The 23,042-nt window shown below is 42.0% G+C and overlaps 1 protein-coding gene across 1 annotated transcript in view; it reads left to right on the top strand.

The window, feature by feature from the left end:
• FAT3 (FAT atypical cadherin 3) overlaps positions 1–23,042 on the top strand; it is a 643,793-nt gene that overhangs the window by 440,357 nt on the left and 180,394 nt on the right. Inside the window, exon 6 of the mRNA XM_073887135.1 lies at positions 22,921–22,982. Within this exon, the coding sequence (XP_073743236.1) occupies positions 22,921–22,982 (62 nt within the window). The remainder of the gene's footprint in view (positions 1–22,920; positions 22,983–23,042) is intronic.

The following is a 23,042-nucleotide window of genomic DNA, read 5'->3' as shown; positions in this document are numbered from 1 at the left end:
TTAACTTCATAGGCAAGCCCATGTTTGTTGTGAATATAGAGGTTTTGACCACATCCCTTTTTGTGCCCCTTCCTCCCAGATCTGTCTGTCTTACACAGAATTTACACTTTGGACCCACTGATCACCAGTTCCTCAGTACTGAACCTGTCTTTGTTATGGCCCACATGAGCAAGTAGCCCATTTGCCCATTGTGGCTGAGGATAAGATGGCGAGCCTTCTTATAGAGAGGCTGGGGGGCAACATGACAGTGTTGAGAGCATGTGCTTTGGAGACCAACAAGACCCATCACTTACTGGCTACCGGCCTTAGGGCAAATCATTTAACTGTGTTCCTGACCCATAAGGTGGGAATAATCATGCCAGCCTTGCAGTATGATTGTGGAGATGACGTAAGAACGTGTAAATGAATGGCAAGGCAGCTGGTATTACTGTCGTTCAAAAAGGCAGCATGGGTTATAGACGGAAAATGGATCAGAAATCCAAGACTCAATTTTACTGACATCTGGCCACCTGACTAGAGAGGAGCCATTCAACCCCTCCGTATCTGTTCTCTCAGCTGGCAAAAGGCATAAGAATTCTTCTCATAGGGGTACCATAGTGGTGTTTTCTGGCTAAAAGGAAATAACAGAAACGTGGTGTCAGTATTCTTATTAATGTTCAAATTATTCTTCTTGACACTGCCCAGAAGTGGCTTTTGTTCCTAATGGCTTGGCATCTGCTTTATAGACACGCTCTTGAGGCGTGGGCAGTCTCCAGTTTATCTTCGATGAGTTTGTTTGTTATAGGGATGTTTCAGTCATTTTGGTTGAAATAACTGCTTTCCATCCTGGAGCATTCCTTAAAAGCCGATGTCCCATTCACAAATTTCATTTGACTCGAGGCTGATCAGTACCAACACCCGTGGCTCCCCCTGCGCTATTAGTCGGAAACACTGTGCAGCCTTCTCTAGATAGGGATCTGCGAACGCTTCGCATGTTTCTTTATTAATGAAACACGGCAAATCGCATCCTTTTAGAGGATACTCGAATTACCTCTGGGAGGAAGTACTTTGTTAATGAGCCGAACTGCCTCGCTTAGGAGCTTAGGAGCTTAGGAGGATGAGTTGTGTTGACATATCAGATATCCTTTTGAGCCAGTGTGCCCTAGTGCCTGGGAATTGGGGCCAGACTTGTGGTTCATGACACAGGTTTCCTGAATTCCATTGCCTGAAAGTTTCTGTAGCAAAGCGGGAACTAGATTATTTACACTGTGATAACATCTGCAGAAGAAATGGCTTGGATTTCAAAAGAGAAAAAGTGGTTTTTATAAATGGGTCACACCTGTGGCAGGAAAGCGAGACAGGTTGGGGTGGACAAAGTGTCTGGATGCAGAAACACTCCGTGTCTAGTCTAGCTTACTCATAGGACAACAGGAAGGATCAGGAAGCCTCCAGATCCCATGCTGATAATCAATCATGTCACTCTCTTCCTCCAAAACCCTTAAGTAGCTTTCCATTGCTGTAAAAGTAAATTATTAAAAAAAAAAAAAAAATTCTAAGCTCAGCATACAAAGTCCCTGCCTGCCCTCTAGCCTCATCCCAGCCCATTAGTCATTGGCTCTTTCTTCTGAAGCCACACTGCCTTCTTTAATTTCCACTGGTTCAGCAAGGTCTCACCACTGCCCCCCTGCCCCCTCCCCAGCTTGTTACCACATGCTGGTTACTGCCTAGGATGTTTTCTCCCTACTCAGGTTGACTAAACTGAGCCCATCCTCCGGAACTCACCTCTAAGGCCTCTTACTCAAACTGATCTTCCTCCCTGGTACATTCCAACTGAAATTTGGTTCTCTTTTATCCATTGTAATGCACTCATTGGTTTCCTTTCAAAGCACTGACTGTGGTTTCCAATCCTGTATTTGTGTGCTTATTTATTTAATGTGTGTCTTCCCTACTAGACTGCATTTTCTCTGAGGGCAGGAATTGTATCAGTTTTGTTCCTCATCATATCCCTTTTGTATCTGAATAAAGTGCTTATAGCAATAATGGCTTATTAGTAACTCTTGGAATGAATTAATGAATGAATGAGGTGTTTGGCAGGGCTAACTGTGAAGCAAACAGGACGAAATATGTAGGGGCGCCCCCTTATCTCCAGACTTATCATCCATCTACTCATGGTTCACTTGACCTGGTGTCATTATTATATTTCAGAGACACTTTTTAGAGTCAGGCTGTCCATCCACCTGTCTACAACCTGCCCATTGTTAGGTGGAAAATCTAACAGAAGCAAGCATCTTTATAGCAGAAATGGATTTTACAGTGTTTCCAAACATTGGAAACCTTGAAGAAAGTAAATACTGCAAAGGCTGCCCTTTGTTTTAAACACTTGTGATTTATGATGGACGGAAAGTCTCTGGCAACCATATTGCTGTCTAGTCCCCAGTGACAGACATACCTACAAGCAGGAAGGCAGGTCTCAGTACTAATTAAAATAGCAAACAAACAAATAAAAAATGCCAGTCAGCACAGTTGTTGCCATTTCTTTGCCTTTTTGTGATCTACCAGATATTCAGACTGGGGAGCTTGTTAAGAGGAGGATGACCACAATGGAACATGGTCTGAAATCCTTGAATCAAAGTGAGGAACTGGAGCATAAGGATTATTCCTGAAAGACAAAGGAGGAATCCAGTGTTTGTCATTAAGCATTCAAAGAGGAGTATGTAGGACAGAAGAAGATCTTCCTGTGTTTTGCTGGAGGGCCAAATGAGGAAAACATGGTAGGGATATGCATTTCAGTCACTACAAGGAGGAACTTATGGCCCCTTTGTGGATTCAGAATTGAAGGATGACTGTCATGAAGCTGTGAGAATAATTCGGATAGAGATTGGTTGACCGTCTGGTTGGGATATAGCAAAGAGTATTCATGTATTGATCCTGAGATGAGCTCTAGAGGTCTTTCTAGCTTGAGGAGTTAGTAATTCTTATTTGGCTTGGGGTTATTATTAAAAACATCCATTAGTTTGATTTAGCTTTGGATTTAAGTTAATTTAGGCCTTAGGATCAGAAGGTCAGGCCAGTTTTCTAAACTAATTTAAAAGGGGAATTAAATTGGAATTAGATTATTTCTTCAGTTTTATGTAAACAGCTCATACTCTGTTCTCTACAAACAAATCATAACCCAAAAATCTTTTTCCAAATCATAACCCAAAAATCTTTTTCCAAGTGTCATTTTTATTTGTACCATTACTATTAAGTATTCAATTATGTTCGGTTAAACAAATGCTAATGAATACCTACTATGTGCATTCATCCTACAAACCTTTATTGCATGTTGACTATAGGCCAGATTGTATTAGACAATGAGAACATAGACCTTGTCATTAGGAACTCAAGGTCAAGTTCATACAAGTATGTCAGCAGTAACAATCCCTGTGGTAATTGCTATGATAGACTTTTGCCCCTGGCACTATGTGCTTGCAAAGAACAGCATAGAAGTCACTCTGTGTGAGAATACGACGTTAGGAAAGCTTGCAAGTAGAGGTGAACTGCTTGGTACCCAGATGAAAAGAAGGATGAGACATGTTTTTTCCCCCTCCATGATTAAATTGGTATTTTATCCAGAAGATGCCTAAATATTCACAAGGTGTTATGTTAGTTCTTTGTGTTGGACTGTCACCTTCCTTTCTGAGCTATGATGTAATCACTGTATATTATCTTTCAACCTAGCCTGGACTCCAGTCTTGCAATAAAAAAATTCTTAAGAATCTGGGATGGGATGGGTGCGGCCCCAAATCTGAAGATTGCTATGAAACCAGGCAGAGCCGGGGGCAGGGGGTGCGGTGTGAGGAGCATCCCTTGACTTCTCCCAGACTCTTCCACATTTACCAGTAGAAACACTTCTTGTTGTCCAGAGGGGATGCGGGCTGTGATGGGAGGATTGGCGAGGAACTTGGAGATGTAGAGCATAGAGCACTTGACACTGGTGTTCCCAAGGACTGTGAGCTCCTAAGATTTAGGACAAGGAAAGAAAGGACAAGATTTACTGGTGTGTGCTGTGGTGTACAGGGAAATGTGGATCTTAGTGCAAAAACATTGCAAACCTGGAGTCAATATGTGACCTCTCTCTCTCTTTTCCCCCTTAGCCACCCAACCCTGCCTCTTAGTTCTGAATTGGGTTACTTTACCTTGCTTCTTAAAGGCACAAAAGGATCTGAAAAATATATGTAATTAAGGGTTTTGGAAGAAGCAAGATAAATAAGTTATGTTCATTAAGATATCTTTATATTTAGCACCTCCCTCTGGGAATGAGATCTGCTAGGTTTTATTCCTTTTTCCTGCTCTGAAATTGGCCTTCTATTGACTCAAGTTTTCTTATCATTTTAATGGTATAGAATGCTTGTTACCCTCACAATGTAAAGAGGTGACCTGAGAATTTATTTCCTAGAGCCTGAGTAGTCATGAAATGTAATTCTCAGGCCAGAAGCATGAATGTTACTCTCTTTGTGATCCTTGAGAAACACTTATCATCCATTTGCTCTACTGAGAAGCCAAATGAGCAGTGAGAAAAACTCATCTTCTTAGGTTCAGAGAGAATCTCATCTGTTCAATTGGAGAAAGGAAGTAGTTCCTAAATGCACAGTTGGGTCATTCAAGAATGTGCTCGTTGCATTTGTATAGTGGTGAACTTCTCAGTACAGAATAAGGACCTGAAGTCCATCTCAACAGCACTTAAACTTAGAACTCAGTGGATAGCAATTAGGAGAAATTTAAAGCATACCTGGGAGGCTCCAAAAGTAAATATTTCTCTGAGCAGATGTGTTATAGCTGAATTAACTGGGTGTTTGTGCAACAGCAATGAATCGGAGAGATAACAGTCTTTATTGCCTGTAGATGTAGCCGGTGATTTCAAAATACAAGTGGTGTTAAATGTTCCCAGTAGACGCTCAGGCAGTTTGCTGAGCAAACCATTGCTGCTGCCAGGTTATAATCATACTGCCTCGGGTTATTTGTCCAATTCTAAGTAATGAGGTTCCCATCACCCTCCATTTGAGGTGTGTTTATCTTACAAGAACTTGGGTTAAATTGAACTTAAATTTCACTTGATGGTTCTCTGCTAAGAACCATTCCTAGAGGAGGAAAGCAAGATTCATTTCTCTCATACTATTCCTTGTTTAAAGTTTCTGCCGGAGAAAAACAAATGATCTCCCCCTTTCGGTTGATTGGGTAATTCGGGGTGATGCCATCAGCCTCTCACTTGTCCTGATGAGAAAACTGTAAAAAGGATATCCTGCTGCTGTCTGATGTTTTCTGTTTTCATCCTGAGATCACTTGAGAGGAGCAGCCTTTTGCGAGATTCCTTAGAGGTTATGATAACAGGAGTGGGGGCAAAGAGGGTAGAGATTGAGGCCACAGGGGCCAGAAAAAAGAAATAGGGAATGCCTGTGGAGCAGTGAGTAGCAAATATATGTACCGGCTTACAATAACTGTTATCTTTGCTGTAATACAATGTGTTTCACCAAGATAGACTCTACTACAACTAGGAATGGTTTTGTTTTGGTCCAACCAAGGCGAGGATAAAGCAGATATTCACATGGGCTCATCCTCCACGATGCTCCAACCCTCATGCTACATGCTTTTATATGTATGACCGTAATGTATATGTCTAATAATCATATTAGGTTGATATTCTTCCCCACCTAACAGATGAGGAAAGGGAATCTGTCCAATGTCCCATAGAAAGCGAACAGCAAAGCTTGGGTGGGAATCTAGTCTGTCTGATTCTGGTCATCTTAATGTAGAGCTGGCTAAGGTCAACATGATTGCCATAACGGCATTTCACACTCAGGCACATAAAACAGCAGGCATTACACCCAAAGGGTCACACATGAAAAATTCCCAAAGATAATGATCTCTCGTGGTAGTCTGAAATCGTTCAATACGTTCAGGACATTTTGTTGAATCAATGAATGGGACGAAATTTAAACTGGGTTTTGAAATGGGCAAGGTTGAGAAGTAGGTATCAGTCAAATCATGACTAATTGTGGAACAGATGGAGAGTTTATCATTATACAACCTTTTTTTATTTACATCTCTGTACTGAGACCTGAAATAGGAGTGACTCTCATCATTATCCTATTTTTGTTAAAGTACTTTTTATTATTCGAAATAGCTCTTTCAAAGTTGTCCTCTCATTTTCATTCATTCTCTCCACTGGTATCTGTGAAAACACTATGTCCAGGCACAGGGCACAGGAGAGCGAAGGCTAGAAAAAGTCTGGGACGTAATCACAAAAGGCCCTGGACATCAGGTTGAACTGGGATTTTACTCAATAGGCTACTAAGACATGGTGGTAGGGCAGCCACGGATGGTGATAAATGGATGAGCCATGTGGTTGGATAGTTATTGTTATCCCGTTGCAGGTGCAGACATGGAGTCACAGAGTGGTTTTGTGACTTGCATAAGACCACAGAGTATCTAAGGAGACAAAGTGGCATAGAGCCTCGTTCTCCGGACTCTAGAGCTTTCTCCACTACCTTCAGCTGCCATCTTTCTTACCAAATGCCACAAATTCCTTGCCACAAATCAGGGACAGGGTAAAAGAAGAGAGCTAGAAACTTCTGCCTGTTGACTTGCCACAAAAGAGCCTCATCTATCCAGGTGGAAGAATACAACTGAGCAAAAGGGACATGGGAGCAAGAGATGCTTGCCCTGAGGAGCAGAGAGCTGTTCTCATGATCTCATTTACAAGGGATTGAAATCAACTCTGAGATTTGAATTCAGTCCATTGGCTCAAATAAGATTAGATCTCTTAACCTTCACCTAACCTCTTTGGTCTGGTGGTAGAAGTGACATCCATCTCCCTGGAATTTCCTGCCAGCAGGGCACTGACCTCCCTGCATTGCCATGCAACCAAACCTCTAACTGACCTTCCCCATCCTTAAAGGCTTCTGGGTTTTTGAAAAAGCATAGAGAAATCTAAGGTTTTCCTGAACTTCCACATATTCCAAGCTCTCTATTTTTCAAATTAACAAATTAATTGTGTAGTAGTTACAGGTAATTAGGTGAAATTATAAAAGTGAAATATACTTAATAATGACATGAGAAGATCCTTATTGCATGGTAGGTGCCTTGGTGTGCATCTCATTTCGTATTCACAGTGGTCCCATGAGACAGATAGGAGCATTCCTAGTTTATGGGCAAGGAAGTTGGAGTTACCTGCTCAAGATCATTCAGCTGGGAAGCAGGGAGGATTGGAAACAAACCTGGATCTTCCTTGACTGTCCTTCCAGACTAGTTCCCAGATGGAAGAGCTTCTAGAAACTTTTAGTCATCGAGTCAAAAGCAATATTGAAAACATTTATTGTGAAAATTATAAAAGAATAAAAAGCATTAAAAATATTTAAATGCAAGGACAGGAGGACTTCGATAATGTTTATAAGAATTTTGTATAAAGTCACTCCTTCTCCATTAAACAGTCATTTGTTGAGGGCCAACTATGTGCCAGGCACACTTCTAGGTACCGCAGATATGGCAGGTGCATATGAAGCTCCTATATTTGTGAGGCTTACATTCTACAGAAGGTGGTAGATGGTCAATAAATGAGCAGGTATGCAAACAGGATAATTTCAGACAGAGAGGGTCAGAAGAAAATAAAACCAGGAGGGAGAGACTTGCGGCAGGGTGACCAGAGAGAGGAAGTGTTCTCTCTCAAGAGGGGATATTTGAACTGAGGTCTATGTGATAAAGAAGGGATTAGCCATGCAGAAATGGGAGTGGGGTGCGTGGAAAAAAATGTTGCCAAGGAAAGGCCAAAGACAAAGGCCTAAAGCAGAAGTAAGTTTTACAGGCTCTAGGAACAGAAAAAATTGCAGAATAGCTGGAATCTGGTGATAAATATCAATACTTTGATGAACTGAATTGAATTTGTTAAGTAGGAAGACTTTCAAAAGGAAGATTAGCAAGAGGAGAGCTGGAGGAAGACATCACCTAAGGAGAGAAGAGCTCAGAGAAGAACTAGGAAATCCAAATGGTGAAGGTCTTGGCAGAGTTTTGAAGGGAAGCGTGGCGGTTGGATTCCTTTAGGATCAGTTGATGGGGGACTCATTGACATTTAATTGGATTGATCCTACGGTAGCTCAATGGCTTAAGACAAAAACACTGTCCACATATCAAATTTGCTTTTTTCTGAAGCAGTATTGTACTGGGAAGGTTTGATGTGGCCCCAGGCCCGTTGGGAACTGAAAAGCAAGTAGAGACTCTTACCTGAAGATGTCTCTCCAGTGAATGAAATGGTCAGTGGGAGATAGAATAAAATGTGGAAAATGAGAAAGCCATTCCTGTACCTTTTTCAAATATTTTGGTTAAATGATGGAGTAATCTCAAATGAAATAGCAGAAGATCAAACTGAATAGGAAGAGGAGTCTTGTATCCCCGTGGTAAGAATAAGGATTCTGGAATCAGACCGTTGGATCAAGTTTCAAATCTTTCTCACTAGCTGTGTAACCTCTAGCAAGTTCTCCTGGTCGTGCTAAGACTCAGTCTCTTCCATCTGAAAAATGGAAGGGGGGTAATAACCGTATTTAGCAATTCGGTAACAGAAATTTAGAATTTGGGGGGAGGATTAAATGAAGTGTTGCCTGTAAAGTGTTCAGCGTACCCCTGGTTGCACAGAGAATAACCAGAAAATGGCATCAGTTGTTAGCTAGGTCAGGGAGAAGCTGAGGGGAGTGTTTAGAAATCTGTGATTACCTGAGGAAGCCAAAAAGAAGTCAGAAAGCAGTTCTGAGTGTTTTTGAACAGGCCTGAACACCAATCGGAGCTAAGCACTGTGGAATCTGACAAGGAGCTGTCCCTCTCTGTGCCTCAGTTTCCCCATCTGCCAGCCAAACTGGATGCCGGGGCAAGATTGCAAACGCTCTCGCAGGCATCCAGCCTCAAAGATCTGCTTGATAAGTTAGTGCCAGAGACCTGGCATTCAGTTATGATCATCCTGGTTTGACCAACACTGAGGATTTCTATGGAACAGAGAACTAGGATTTCCGGTGCTGCAAAAGAACAATCTCTGGCAAACTGGGATGGCTGTTCGCCGTACAAAAGTGTTGTTTCCAAGAGGAAGCAAAGGAAGTGGTGAGGAAGGGCTCTGTTTCAGAGGTAGCCGACTGGAATTCTCCTGGCGTCCCCTACCTGTTTATGTGTTAGGCTCAGGTATGTGCTTATCATGTCCTCTTGGTTTCTTTGCTGTGAGCCTTGCAGGAAGGGAGAGCTGACTGTTGCCATTGGCATCTGCCGCGCTATTTCATGGCGTGTAGCAATGAAAAACACTTCCATGTTAATGATTGCGGTGCTGAGTGTCCCTAGGGGAAAGGTATCGTAAATAACACAAAATTCCAAAGTTTCCCCAAAGGCCTCTTGAAGTAACTTCGGGACAGAACCGTAGTCCTTTTGGCTGCGTGTTGTCCTTGTTCCACCAGAATATGGTGAAAGGCCCTTCTCCTCCTCGTCTACCCGACAGACCTCCTTCCAACCCATGGTACCCCATCCTGGGAAGCCTCTCTTTGTACCCCCAGGAGGAGTTCAAGGCAGACCCCTCTGGGTCCCATGTTACCTTTTTGCATAATTCTACCTGAGTCTTTAACCGCTTGGCTATAATTACGTATTCCCTGCCTGCACTCCCGTTTACTCCCATCCTTCTCTGAAGGCAGGTGTGTTGGTGCCAAGTCAGCAGTGGGAATAGCACCAATAACAGTTGGTGCCAGTACCTCACGTCATATTAAAAACCCGGAGCCCAGAATGGCTGCTGAGACTGTGGAATTCATCCTGCACTCTCTCCTGTCCGCTGCTTTGGTTCGTTAATGCAAAGCCTTCCCGACAATTTTCTTTTCCATGGGAAATTGAAACCCTTTAATATCATTTCAAACCTAGTCTCTCTAGCATGAGCCCCAGGTTCTCTAGCGCCAGGACACCAATGTGACTCAAAAGAATTAAAATTGCAGCAAAACTAAATAATCTTGTGGAATGGATGCTAAACCAGGCGCCAGTTCCGTGACATGTACCATCGAAATGTACAAGTACTAATTATCCACTAATTACAACCACAGTAGAATTGAGCTCATTTTCACTGAGAAAGGACTGACATGGTGTTGTGAATGGCTTAAAAATCTACTCTCAGGCTCCGTAGGCCCAGCCATTTTTTTCAGGAGATACTGAATTTCTCAGAGTTCCAACAAAGAAGATGACATTTTCTTTTAAGCTCGGTGGCATGTTTATTTGGCTACTGGGTTTTTAAATGGGTCCCTCTTGTGTACCCACCCATTACAAACTGTTATCCCCAAAGACGGAATGCAAAACTTCTAAAAATGTGGAGGAAACGTTTGCAACTGTGCTTCTGGCCCCCTCTGCTGACTTCGTGGGAGGGCTTGGAGGTCAACATCGGGATATCAAGGAAAGGAGGAGGGAAAGACAGACAAAGGAACCTGAACATAAGTGCCCAGCACACCCACCAGCAGCTGCAGCCCTTAATTTTCAGTTTGCCAGGGTCAGCCATCTCTTTCTCATCCCTCAAGTAGGAGGAAAACTTCAACAAGCTTCTGCCACCTCTCCTAAAGGAACCAGTAAAGGAAAACCAAGCAAATAATTACAGGATGCTGGTGAAGGGCACAAATTTAGGAGTCCCACAGAGCTGGTCACTTGGTCGTGTAGTTCTCAATAAATGATACGTATTTATGTTGATTTTCTGGGTAAATATGGAACAAACAAGATCTAGAGACAGATTCTGTGATGTCTTCAAGGCTGCCCACCTCCTCCACCTCGCCACACCATCCCCCATCCCACGAGCCAGTATTTGCTGCTCTTTGATTTTTCCCCAACCTTACTCTTTCAGTGATTCTTTCTGAACAAGAAGCTAAAATGGCCACCTAAGTCACCCTCATGATAAGACATGGCGGAGGTAGCCCCTTAGCACACTCCTTACTAGATTATTGGTTGCATGTTGGAGGAATTAATTCATCAGATTCTAGCTGGGAGTGTGATCCTACAAGGCCCTTTGACTTGTCCTCCATTTTGATATTCACTATGGAGCACCTTGTGGACCCAGCGAAGTCAGAGGCTGACTGCTTCCCCCCACATACACACTTGTAATCTTCTTTGGGAATTGAAACATGGGCTGAGCCCTCTCTGACAGGCAGTGAGCAACCCTACTTATATGTGACAGGTTCTTGGATAAATAACATAATTTAGTTAAACAAAAAGTAAAGGCAAAAGAGAAATAAAATACATATTAGAAAGAGTCAAGAAAAACTCATTAGCATTGGCAATCTGCCATTTCCCCCCATGAACCTCAATGAACCACACGGACTGCAGACTCTGATATATGATACCGAAAAACATGGCTGTATGAACTTGTAACATTTTGTGTTAAAAACCCAAAATAATAATTATCACAGCACATAATTCCATTTTGAATTTATTTGAAAGCTTTTTCCAAAAGAATGGGAGCTTTTCAAGCTGTAATATAAATGCTGAGTGATCATTCCCATAGATATGGGCCATCACCTACTTTGGGTGGTGGTATGTGTAGATGCATTCACACACACTTCCATACACATTTTCAGTCGTAGAGTTTTACCATCCAATAGACTAATATTGATTGATCCCCATCCATATGCCAGGCACTTTGCTAGGCATGGAAGATACAAAGATTGGGCTAGGTTCCTATATTCTTTTAATGAACACTAAATTAATAAAAACATAGTTGTCCTGGAGAGGTCACAGTCTACTGAAGGAGACAAACATGTAAACAGAATACAGTGATAAAGCTATAATGCAATTATTTGTAAAGTCCTCTATAAAAGACCATAAGGAGTATATAACTCTTCACTTATTTGATACAGCAATTTTTCCCAAGGAGTTCTAAAAGATTCTAACTTCTCCTTTATTTCCGCATATAGTTATAAAGGAAAAAAAATTTTATGTGTTACTCCTAGTGAGGAAAAGGGGATTGCTCCCCCATTAAATCATTACTGTGTTATAGAGGAAGAAATGGAGACATGCAACGTTTTTAGAGACTTGTACAAAGTTGCTGCATTCATAAATGATTAAGCACAAATTTCTTCATTCTTGAGAGAGGTGGTACTTCTTCCCAAAGCACAGAAAGACCATGAAATTCCACTAATTCAGACTATCATTGAAGAGGATTTTACAGCAGTTGAAAATGCAGATTCTAGAATATTTCAGGAAACACGCGTTTACTGCTTTCAAATCAACACATAAGGTTAATGCAAACTATTAAAGTGTTGCCAAACAAAAGACCTGGTTGGTCAGACTCTAATGAATAGTTACATAGGCTATTTGCAATTAGAACATCAAAATGGTGGTTGTTAAAATTAAAGTGCTTTGCAAAGTGTTTGTCTCAAGTACATTAAATATTCCCCTGGGACCTTTCCAACCTATTAATTTACCTAGGTAGAACAAAGGTAAACTTCAACCAGCCCCAGAACTATTAACAAATTCTCAGATAGGTGGGATGAAAAATAATGAGGTTTTATAGTGTATACATAAATTTAGGACAAAAGGGAAGAATTGAATTATGTGGAAATTAACTGGAAAATGTGTGATATAAAAAGGGGGGAGGGTTGTCAGTCTTCTGATAACAGTCAAAGCTCTCCGTAACAAGTGATTTTCCCAGATTTTTTTAAAAATTGAGTTGTAAAACATTGCTCCTACCCAAGACCATGGATAGATCACAGAGCAAAGATGATCTTAAGAGAATGGCATGCCTACAAAGCACAAATGTGTTTTCAAGACTTTGCACATCCTCTGAGTAATTTGCACTTTCTCCAACCTCCTGATTTTATCTGTCACATGAAAACAGATGTAGAAACAAATTATTTGCAGTGAAATCATTTCTAAGGGGAGTGCAGCAGTGGTTTTCACACCTCTGGAGTGTATAGGAATTAAAGAACTTCATAGTGTTCATTTGAATAAATAGAAGGAAACTTAACTCTCATGGACTTGGTTATTACATTTTCAGACATTGTCGGAGGTGATGCATCTGAAAACAATAAGGTGTCCCTCTTGAATGTAATTATAAATAACATCCCAGTGCTGTTAGGACTTCTAATAAAAATAAAAGCTAATGTACTGCTTTTTATAGATGGTACTTCTGTTTTTTAAACAGCCCTGCTAAAGTGCAAGGTCCTATGCCAAGCACTTCCTCTCTTCTGTTTGCTACCCAGAGCCTGTGAGGGAGTTAGATCTATCCCCATTTCAGAGACCACAAGACTTAGATCAGAGAAATTGTATAACTTGTCCTTGGTCACGCAGCTAAGAAATCAGAGAGCCAGGATTTAAAACCAGACTCACCTTTCTCATTAATCTATCTCAGGCCCAGCTACAAATTTGCTACTTTAACTTTTTCCATCTTCTCTGTCTGTTGGAATCTTGTTCACTGTTTAGGGCCCAGTACAAATTCAATTATTCAGTTTATTCCCTTAAATTTTCCAGTTGCACGATTCAGCATTCATCTTTCCTTCTTCGGGGCACCTGGACTTGTCCAGGGTATATATTAGATCACACTGTGTATCATCGCTATTTGCATATGTGTCTGTCTCCCTCACTGAATGCCGTGGGGACCGACATAAAGGCTCATTGTTGTATCCTCTTGTCTCTTCCCAATGTGCCTTGTGTCCAGATATGCTTCTGTAGTGAAGAGATAGCGTTGCCACAGAGGGGGTGTTTACCTCTGCTGCCTGAGGACCAGATGGAGCCACGAGAGGCATAACACAGTACAAGAAGATTGCCAGAATGAAGAAGTCAAACTGTAGCTGAGATAAACCATTGTATTAGGGGTAGATAAAAGGAATGTGTCCTATCTAAAATCAGAATAAATCTGGCAACCATGGGGTTTAGTCTTTTGCTGGGTGGATTCAGAGCAGAACTTCATAGCATTCAGGGGTTCCTGGGTGGCTCAGTCAGTTAAGCGTCTGCCTTCGGCTCAGGTCATGATCTCAGACTCCTGGGATCGAGCCTTGCATCAGGCTTCTGATGGGGAGTCTGCTTCTCCTTCTCTCCTCAACCCCGACCCTGGTCATGCTCTTTCTCTCTCTCAAATAAATAAGTTAAATATTTTTTTTAAAGAGAACTTTGTAGAATTTTGAAGACACACAGGAGACTATGGGTCAGGGCCCCCCCCATTTTATTGGCCTTTAAATTCTTCTGTATTTTTTTTATTTTATTATGTTGTGTTAGTCACCATACAATACATCATTAGTTTTTGATGTAGTGATCCATGATTCATTGTTTTCTTTTGTATTTTAAAATGCATTATTTTTCATTGTGGGAGAACTAGACCATTTGGATAAGTCAAAAAAAAAAAAATCAATTTCCTTAGCCCCATCACCCAGCAATAACAACTGTCTATAGAGTGATTCTCGCCCTTGGTTGAAGATCGGAATCACCTGGAGCTTTTTAAAAATCTCTATGCTCTGACCTCTGCCCATCCCAAATATTCAGAACTTCTGGCTGTGGGACGCTGCACCAGTGTATGTTAATGCTTCCCAAAGCACAGCCAAGTGTGAAAACCAACCTTGGTCTAGAGCCAGACTTCTCAAAATGTAGTGTACATACAGATCACCTAGGTCTGGGAGGAGCCTGCAGCTCCTAGGTGATGCTAATGCTTCTAATCCATGCCACACTTTGAGCAGCAAGTATATATCATACCTTCTCGATAAAATTTAACAATGCGTGGATGAAGGACTCCTGATGGATAAATCTTTAAACAAGTTACTTAAACTGGAAGCATCAGTTTCCTTATCTGTCAGGTGACATCGTGAGTAGTAGACATTTTACAGTTTTTGTGGCCCAGGTGTTTAGACACATTTGAAGGGAAATCTCAAGATGGGGAGGAAGCAGATTAGACCCTTGAACACATACGATACAACAGGCATTATTTTTGGAGCTCATCATAGAGTTACATTATTTGAGCATTTAATATGCACCGGGAACCAAACTAAGCATTTTAAATCAATTATTTAAGAAGCCTCGTGTTACTGAAAAGGAAGATGCTGTTTAGAGAAGCCAAGTAACTTGTTGAAGACCATGCAGTTGCCTGGAGGTGGGACTGAGAGGCAAGGCCAGTCTAATGTCAAAGCCTGAGTGGTGGTCAGTGCACTGCTAACCAGTACCCTGTAATGCTTCCCAGACTAGATCATCTCGGAGACCCATCCATAATAGTGTCATCTAGATTTCCAGCCACGACTTCTTCCTTCTTATTCTGATCATCTAATATTCAGAATTATGCAAAGAAAAATCTTGGCAGAAAGAGAAAGGGGGAGATGTGCACCATATTGCACATCTGAGCGCACACATCAGCGGTATGTTAATGGCACCTAAAGATGGCATCATTTCATACGACATCCTTAATATTGGTTCACCATCTGTAGCTTAATTTCTCTGAAGAAATCCAATATGGCATTCAAGGTTTAACTAAACCCCCTAGAGACTTCTTCAGGTGCATAAATTCTTCATCTATGCCAAACCAGAAGGTAGAGCCAGAGGGCTATGTGAGATTAGGAGGGAGAACCATGAGGATTGGTGATGAGGAGAGAAACTCAGGGAAGAACAGATGGGACTGGTAAGTATCCAGGTATTCTGGCAAAAGTAGACTCATACACAGCATCTCTAGTCCTGTGTGTGTGTGTGTGTGTGTGTGTGTTTGTGTGTGTGTGAGTGTACATGTATGTGTGCATGTGTGTGCATGCATGTGTGGGTGTGTGTGGCAGGAACACGTGGTACAGGAGAGAATTATTCAGAGAAGAGGTCTTTGGAATATTCTCAACCATACAACATCTTCTTCATTATGCCTCCCTCGTTGGCCACTGTCTTATCCTTCACCCTGATGACAAGTTACCTTGACCCTGATCCCCTAATCCATCTCATCTGGAATGAGTGGTACAGCAAGGGAGCAGGGCTTGCCTGAACCTCAGAACTCTCCCTCCAGGCTATGGGCAACTCCATCTGTCAACTGGGCCTGAAGTGAAGGTACAAGGGTATGTACCAGCCTCAACATTCTTCCTGCACAAGCTGGCTTTTCCCCCTTTTCTACCTGTGGCAACTACAGCGTCCTGTATCCAAGGGGGAAAGTGTTTCTGGCAGAAGAATCCTGCCTGCGATTTCCCTCCTGCTCAGGCAGACTTGAGAAATGCCATCCATTGGCTTGCAAAGAAAGAAACTGAAACTTATCTGTTATAGAAAACTACCAGCTCCGAACCATGTGTGACCCACAGGGTCTTCATACTTGGTTCAGGATGCACCCTCACTTACGCAGTTTTAAAGCTTCTACTGGCATCTTCGAAGTCACTATTTATAGAGAAAAGCTCAAGTTGCAGAGTAAAGCTCCATCCAAGATTTCCCTGTCAGATTTTCTTATGGAAATTTAATAGTAGCACTGTGTACTCCATCAAGCAACTCCAAATCTTTACACCTCATGAAGCAACTCTTACTTAAAAAGCTTGTCTGCTCCAGCCAGTTTCCAGACCCTTTTTTTAACCCTGTCATAACCGATGCTTTAGCTCTTGTGTATTTTTTTATTTCTGGTGGTTCTTTTCTTTTTAAAGAAATATTGGTTAGGGGCACCTGGGTGACTCAGTTAAGTGTCTAGCTCTTGATTTCAGCTCAAGTCATGATCTCAGAGTCATGAGATCGAGCCCCGCCTTGGGCTCTGCTCTCAGCGGGGAGTCTGCTTGAGCTTCTTTCTCTCCCTCTCCCTCTGCCCCTCCCCACCACACTCTCTCCCGCTCTCTCTCAAATAAATAAATCTTTAAAAAAAAGAAATATTCTTTAGTCTCAGAACACATATTATCTGGTTGTTTCTTTAAAACAAACTTAATAGATGTCTTCACTCCTACTTTAATTTTTCCTATAAAAATCTTTGCATTTGAATTTGCATTTGCACTGAAATTTGCACGTATTCTGTGTCCATTTCATTCTCCAAATTCAGTTCACAGTCTTATGTCCATATGTAAATAATGTGGGCAACATTTCAAGGCTTCCTGATGGGCTGAATTGAAAGGTGGAAACGGAAGTTCTAGAAGTTGGGATCTTATGGAGAGATGATAAACATGAGAATAACTAAGGGTTTTTTTTTTTTCACTTAAAAACACACACTCATAATTAACTGATGTTTTCATTTTCCTCCTTTTGAGAGACACATGTGTGCTTAAGTGTTGATTTTGTGCAGCAAACGAAAACCATAAACAAAACAAAAAGGCAATCTCCTGAATGAGAGAAGATATTTACAAATGATATATCTAATAAGGGGATAATATTCAAAATGTATAAAAATGTTGTGGATAAATAAAAATCAGAATGCAGCCCCTCCTGTTCCTGCTTGGGTGACTCACCCACGTTCTGCTCAGCTGGGCTCAGGTCCACTAAGAAGAAAGTGGGGTCAGTGAGAGATCAGAGAATGATCTCCTTTTAATATTTTTGTGTTATTATAGACTCCTTACACTGAAAAGAGACTTAGGACATTCCCAGGTAAGGAAATAGGGGCCTAGAGAAACCATGTCATTGCCTGGAATCTCATACCCAATAACTGACAGCCTGAGACCAAGACCCAGGTCTCCTGGCTTTGGTTTTGGCAGAGGGCTTTGCCACCACTGCACATACTCATCTGCTAGGGAGACAGTGGAGAAGCTTCAGAATTAGCATCCCTGGTAGGAATGATGGCTTAATCATTGGTGACCTTGGGCAACTTAATTTAAGTCAATTTCCTCCTATAAATGGAGTCAGAATAGTTCTTGTCTCTCGTCACTATGAGATTCAATGAGAGCGTGCATGTGAGCTGTTTCATACAGTGGCTGGCACATAGTACTCAACAAATGTGGGATACTATAAGATGATCATTTGCCCACCTTTCTGCATAAATTAGATAGAAACCAGGATGTGGAAGACCATGGAATAGTCACAAAGCCCCTGTGCATAACATTAAAGATTAAAAAGCTGTCATCAACAGCCAAAAAATAAAATAAATAAAAGTCTGTCAGGAATTGTTCTAAACACCTCCAACATTCAGCATGAAAGAGAATTCCAAAAATTGGGAAGACCTTGAAATTATTCAAAGAATGAAATAGAGCATTCAGGTCACTTCAGCTCCCATGGTTTGGGACCATTATGGCCACTCTGTATAAAACAGCATTGAGCATTCTGGAAGGTTCATTCAAACAAGTTTTGCTTACAAGGTGCTAGCTTCTGTGTTACGTACCAAGACCATGAAGTGAATAAGATCTGTTTTTTACCTTTTTACTTATATCATATTAGGAACAGTTCACTAATAAACAGAGCCACATATTGGGTGCCATGATAGTATTTATATGTTTAACAGCTATGACAAGTACTCCTCTAGGTTCCTGAGGTCAACTGGTAAACTCCCCACAATCTCTGCCTTCTTGAAACTGTGGTCTAGAAGGGGATCCTGGCCACAGATGGGTTACCTGAAACACGCTAGAGGGAAAGTCAGAGAACGCTTCAGTGAGAGGCAACGTGTGAATTGTCTGGAAGGACAGTGAGGGGTTTACCTGATAGCTGGGGGTAGGCGCGGAGAAGTGGAGAGCAGAGGAGATGAAAGTGAGAAAGACAGACTAAGTACGAATTATAGCTCACAGGGTTGATAATTCTAGTTGTGTTTTTTTGATACTAAACTCAGCTTCCAACAGTCCTGGAAAATTATGCTGAAGCAGCTAAGACCTGCATTGCTTCAAGTAGCACTTAAAGAAAATGTGAATGTCATGGCAGTTAGATTACACAGCTGCGACCCAGGACACCCACAGGGAGAAAAAGCCAGGGGAAGATGTCATCTCACAAGTATGGCTTCTCTGACCATAACTACTTAGAACACTCTAGGTTCTCTTTTGAACAGGCAGTGACATTTTCGTGCTCAGGCTGTTTCTCAGAGAGATTGTGAGAGCCCCTGTCTCCACAACAAAAAATCAAAACTAGTCATTTTTAAAGTAATTGCATGGTTCCAGCCATATGCTCCCCCCCCCCTTAGTGAGTATCATTCACTTAGGATTGGCATAATTCCCCTCCTAAATTGGAGGTTTGCATATGTAATTATATCAAATGATGTGTTTGTTTATATCTCCAAACCACGTTCAAAAGCTCGCCTATGATTTATCTTTGAAATTCAATTTCATCATGTCAGTCCCCAATTTACTATGCCCAGTGGGTCTTCAGTTACATGTGTGATGTACAGTCCTTCTCTCCTGTAGAGATTACACAATCGGGTTGTCTTCCACAGTGATGCATCAGAAGAGCTGAAGAGAGAGAGAGGGTGCTCTGTTTTCTTCTCTCCCCTCTTTTAAGGCCCAGCTACATTCAGCTACCACGGAATTGTTAAAAAAGAAGATGCAGCATTGGCTATTTTGACGATTTCCTGTGGACCATAAGGATGGCTCACAGCATTCCTTTCTGACTGAAAACCAGAGCTGCTGAGTACCAGAGCTCATTTAAGTGTGTCTCGTTAGGAGAAGAGAGCTCTTGCCCCTTCTTGGTGTAGCTGGTCCTGTCTTGATAACAAGGATTATTTCCTAGTACAAATAACTGCCAGTTGTGGCTTTAACCCCAAAACGTCCTGTTCATTATTTTTAGGTCCCTGACTCCCTGTGGACAAACCTGTTTACCCCATTCATCCCAACCCCTCTTCATGCCTGATTCCTAAACTAACTTATCCGTCCGTTCATTAATTTATTTTTAAATGTCTGTCTTCTCCAAACATGAGGGGCTTGTTAAAATCTAAAAGGCAGAGTTTATGATCTCCTCCTGATTTTTAAACGGCTTTACCAACATGTAATTTACATGCAAAGACATCCACCCATTTGAAGTATACAATTCAATGGTTTTCAGGATGCGTATGGAACTGTGCAACCATCACCTCAGTCTGTAATTTTAGAGCATTTTCATCATCCTGGAAGAAACCTTGTCCCCACAAACAGCATTTCCTGCCCTCTACCCCACCTCATCTGATTTCCCACCAATTTTCACTTTTGACTTAGATTTTTTTTTACCTGCCTTTTATCATCTATCTGTGAAATTAAAGATAACGGAAACACAGAGAACTAAAACCTACAGAGGTTTTCCTGCCTTTCTTCCAGGAAGAGAGACTGCTTGGCTTTCTCATGGCTCCAGGTTCACGGTTGTGTGTGTTTCAGACTTTTCAGGAAGGCTGTCTCTTTCTCAGTTGGCTGATAAATATGTGAAAAACGCATCCTGGTCACGGGATGCCGATGACAGGGGAGCCACACTGCTCTCTTGGTCCCACATAAGCATTGTGCAAATAAGTGGCTTTCCTTAAAAAAAAAAGAAAGAAAGAAAAGAAATCACCCTAAGACGAATCAGGAGAGGAAGGCTGACCTTTTCCCTGTGCACAGGGGGCCACGGCTGCCTGACCCAGTGAGGATGGGACACAAGTGTCCTCGGAGGGACAGAGGGCAAAGGGCTTCTGGTCTTTTGTGCCCGGAAGAGCAACAGACACCCAACAGAGTGAAGGCTGATGTCCCTTTCATCCATGTATAGCTTCCCTCTAACAAGTGTTTCTCATTCTCATTGTGACCTCTCACAGAGCATGCCCCCTGAGGAGGTGGGGAGGTTCATGAAAGCCTCCCTTCCCTTTCTGAGAAGACAGTTACTTCTCACTTGGAAAGTGCCATCATGATATGTGACCCTGTCGGATAGAACGGCCTGGAAGTGAAGGCATCAGATTTGTGTGTGAGACGCCCCTTGGTGTGACCACACTGACCCTTAGTCAATCCAAACCAGAGAGCTGTGCTCCCCTTTATTCCTCCTTTATCACCTCAGCCACCGGGGCACTCACACCATCTCTGTCTCCCCCTCATTCATCCCCGACCCCCCGTACACACTGAGCCAGATGCTAAAGTAGCTCGATGCATTTCACTCCTGGATGTGGCTGGGCAGAAAAATTAATGTCAATAAAAAGTCACGCTGAGACTTAACAAAGGAGAGTGAAATGGCACAGAGCCTTCTTTTAGGATTAGAGAACCTGTTCAGGCATCAACCCAAGAGACTTGGACACAGTAAATGAGGAATGGAGTGGGGCACAGAATTTGAGTGTTTGAGTTTCCCTGGGGGGATTCTTATGGGCAGCTAGGGAAGAGAAGTTACTGATTCTCCCACTTGAAATTCTTGATACCAGTCTTCTCCCCGAAATCTCAGACAGTAGCTCATCTCTGTATCCCAGAGTACCTAGCACTGCGCCATTCGCACAGAGGCACTCAGTAAGTGGTTTCAAATGAATACAAGAAGCATGCACCCCTGATCCACCTACAGATACTCTCCTGGCACACAAAACAGTACCTTCCTGAACAAACACATTCTAAGTCTGCAGCAAAACTGAAAACTAAAATATAAATAATCTCCTCTACAGCAACTTTTGTCAACTGAGCATTAATGAAGTTCCTATTCTTTGTTGTAGGCCAGTGGCTAGGAGGGCGGCAGGGCTTCAGGATGACAAGGCAGACCCTTCCCATGTAGGAACTCTGTCAACTTGTCTAGTGGGGAAATACACACACGTGAACAATGGATTATAGCACAGAGCAGAGTACCATGATGGAGGAGAACACTGGTTGTGTCGGGACACACCAGATGGGCACCTAACCCTGGAAGACAGGTCACCTCTCTAACATCTGAGCTAAGTTTGAACCATCTAGAGGTGAAGCAGTGGGTGTGGGGCATGTTCCAGAAAGAATTCATGGAAAGGCAGATCATTTGCACAGTGGGAACACAACTTTCCCTCCCATGGGGAGTGTGGACAGATGAGAGTGAAGGGGACTGGGGCCACTTTGTAAGGAGCCATGCTACCCCCAGTGGGATTTTATTTTGAAAGCCATTTCACTTCCTGGGGCCTCTTCTTGGCTTTCTCTAAAGTCCATGTGCTCCCACCCACCACATACGTGTAAAACAAAAGCTGAAGGTCATGAGTTCCTCAGCAGATCTTGGTAAAATGCCTTTTCCATACTTCCCATACCTCACTAGTGTGGGGAGTGAGCTTGACATGTGATATTCCCTGCTCTTTTCCGTCCGTCAGCACAGGTGGCAAAATCAGCCCCATCCGTAGTCTTTTGTCTTCAGGGACAGTATAGCATCCAGAAATGGAATATAAATTTGACCTCCTAATTGCCATTTGACAATAATAATAATAAAACCCGCAAAAGACAAATTGGTGCAATAAGCTGGGCAGCCTTGAAGGTTATGTCTTCTCATTGTCTTTTCTTTGTCTTTGTACTCAAAGGGGCGATTCATTTATGGGAAACACCATTTGAAGGAAAGATACAGAGATATTTCCCATGTGGGACTGATTTTGTGTAAAGATTTCAACACATAAAACAAAATGATAAAATTACAGTGTGAGGTCTTCGGTATAGAAGTTATTAAATTTGAAATAATTATGTGTACAAGTAGCTATTACCAAAGTAAACTTCTTTGTCAAGGATAACAAAAAATTATATCAGCGTTAAAAAGTTAAATAAGAAAGTGCTGTTTCATAGCCTAATTCTGATCAGCATCAACAACCCATTAGTGTTCAAGAACTCTGAAATCTTTAATGAGGTTCTTGCTGTAGAATTTCTGTCATATGCAAATGAATCATTGAAATTCCTCATTATCAGGAGAACAATGGTCCTTCAGTGAGTTTGTACATCCCCGGAGTGATTACAGTACCTAACTGAGGTAAGCAGAACCAAAACAAATTTTTCAGGTTTTCTTTGTAAATTTTATTTTGTTTTAAGAATAATTCAGAGACCATCTTGATGGTCACTGGGGATGGGAGAGTTACTCCTCCCTGTTATTTTTGTTTTTCCTTTAACTGGATTTGCTTCCCATGCTCAGTAAGCTACTTGCCCCGGATATTTAAAAGTCAATATTCTCATTTCTACGCAGGTCTGATTACAACAACGTCACGGAAATTGGATCGAGAACAGCAGGCAGAACATTTTCTGGAGGTAAGTGCGGAGAGGGAATGCACATTCATGAGCACCAACTTTCACTAAACTTCTTTAACC

The sequence above is a fragment of the Callorhinus ursinus genome, unplaced genomic scaffold (genome assembly GCF_003265705.2).
Source record: "Callorhinus ursinus isolate GAN/ISIS: 27379988/994484 unplaced genomic scaffold, GSC_fseal_2.0 scaffold76, whole genome shotgun sequence".
NCBI lineage: Eukaryota > Metazoa > Chordata > Mammalia > Carnivora > Otariidae > Callorhinus > Callorhinus ursinus.
This window is presented reverse-complemented; position numbering and strand designations above follow the sequence as displayed.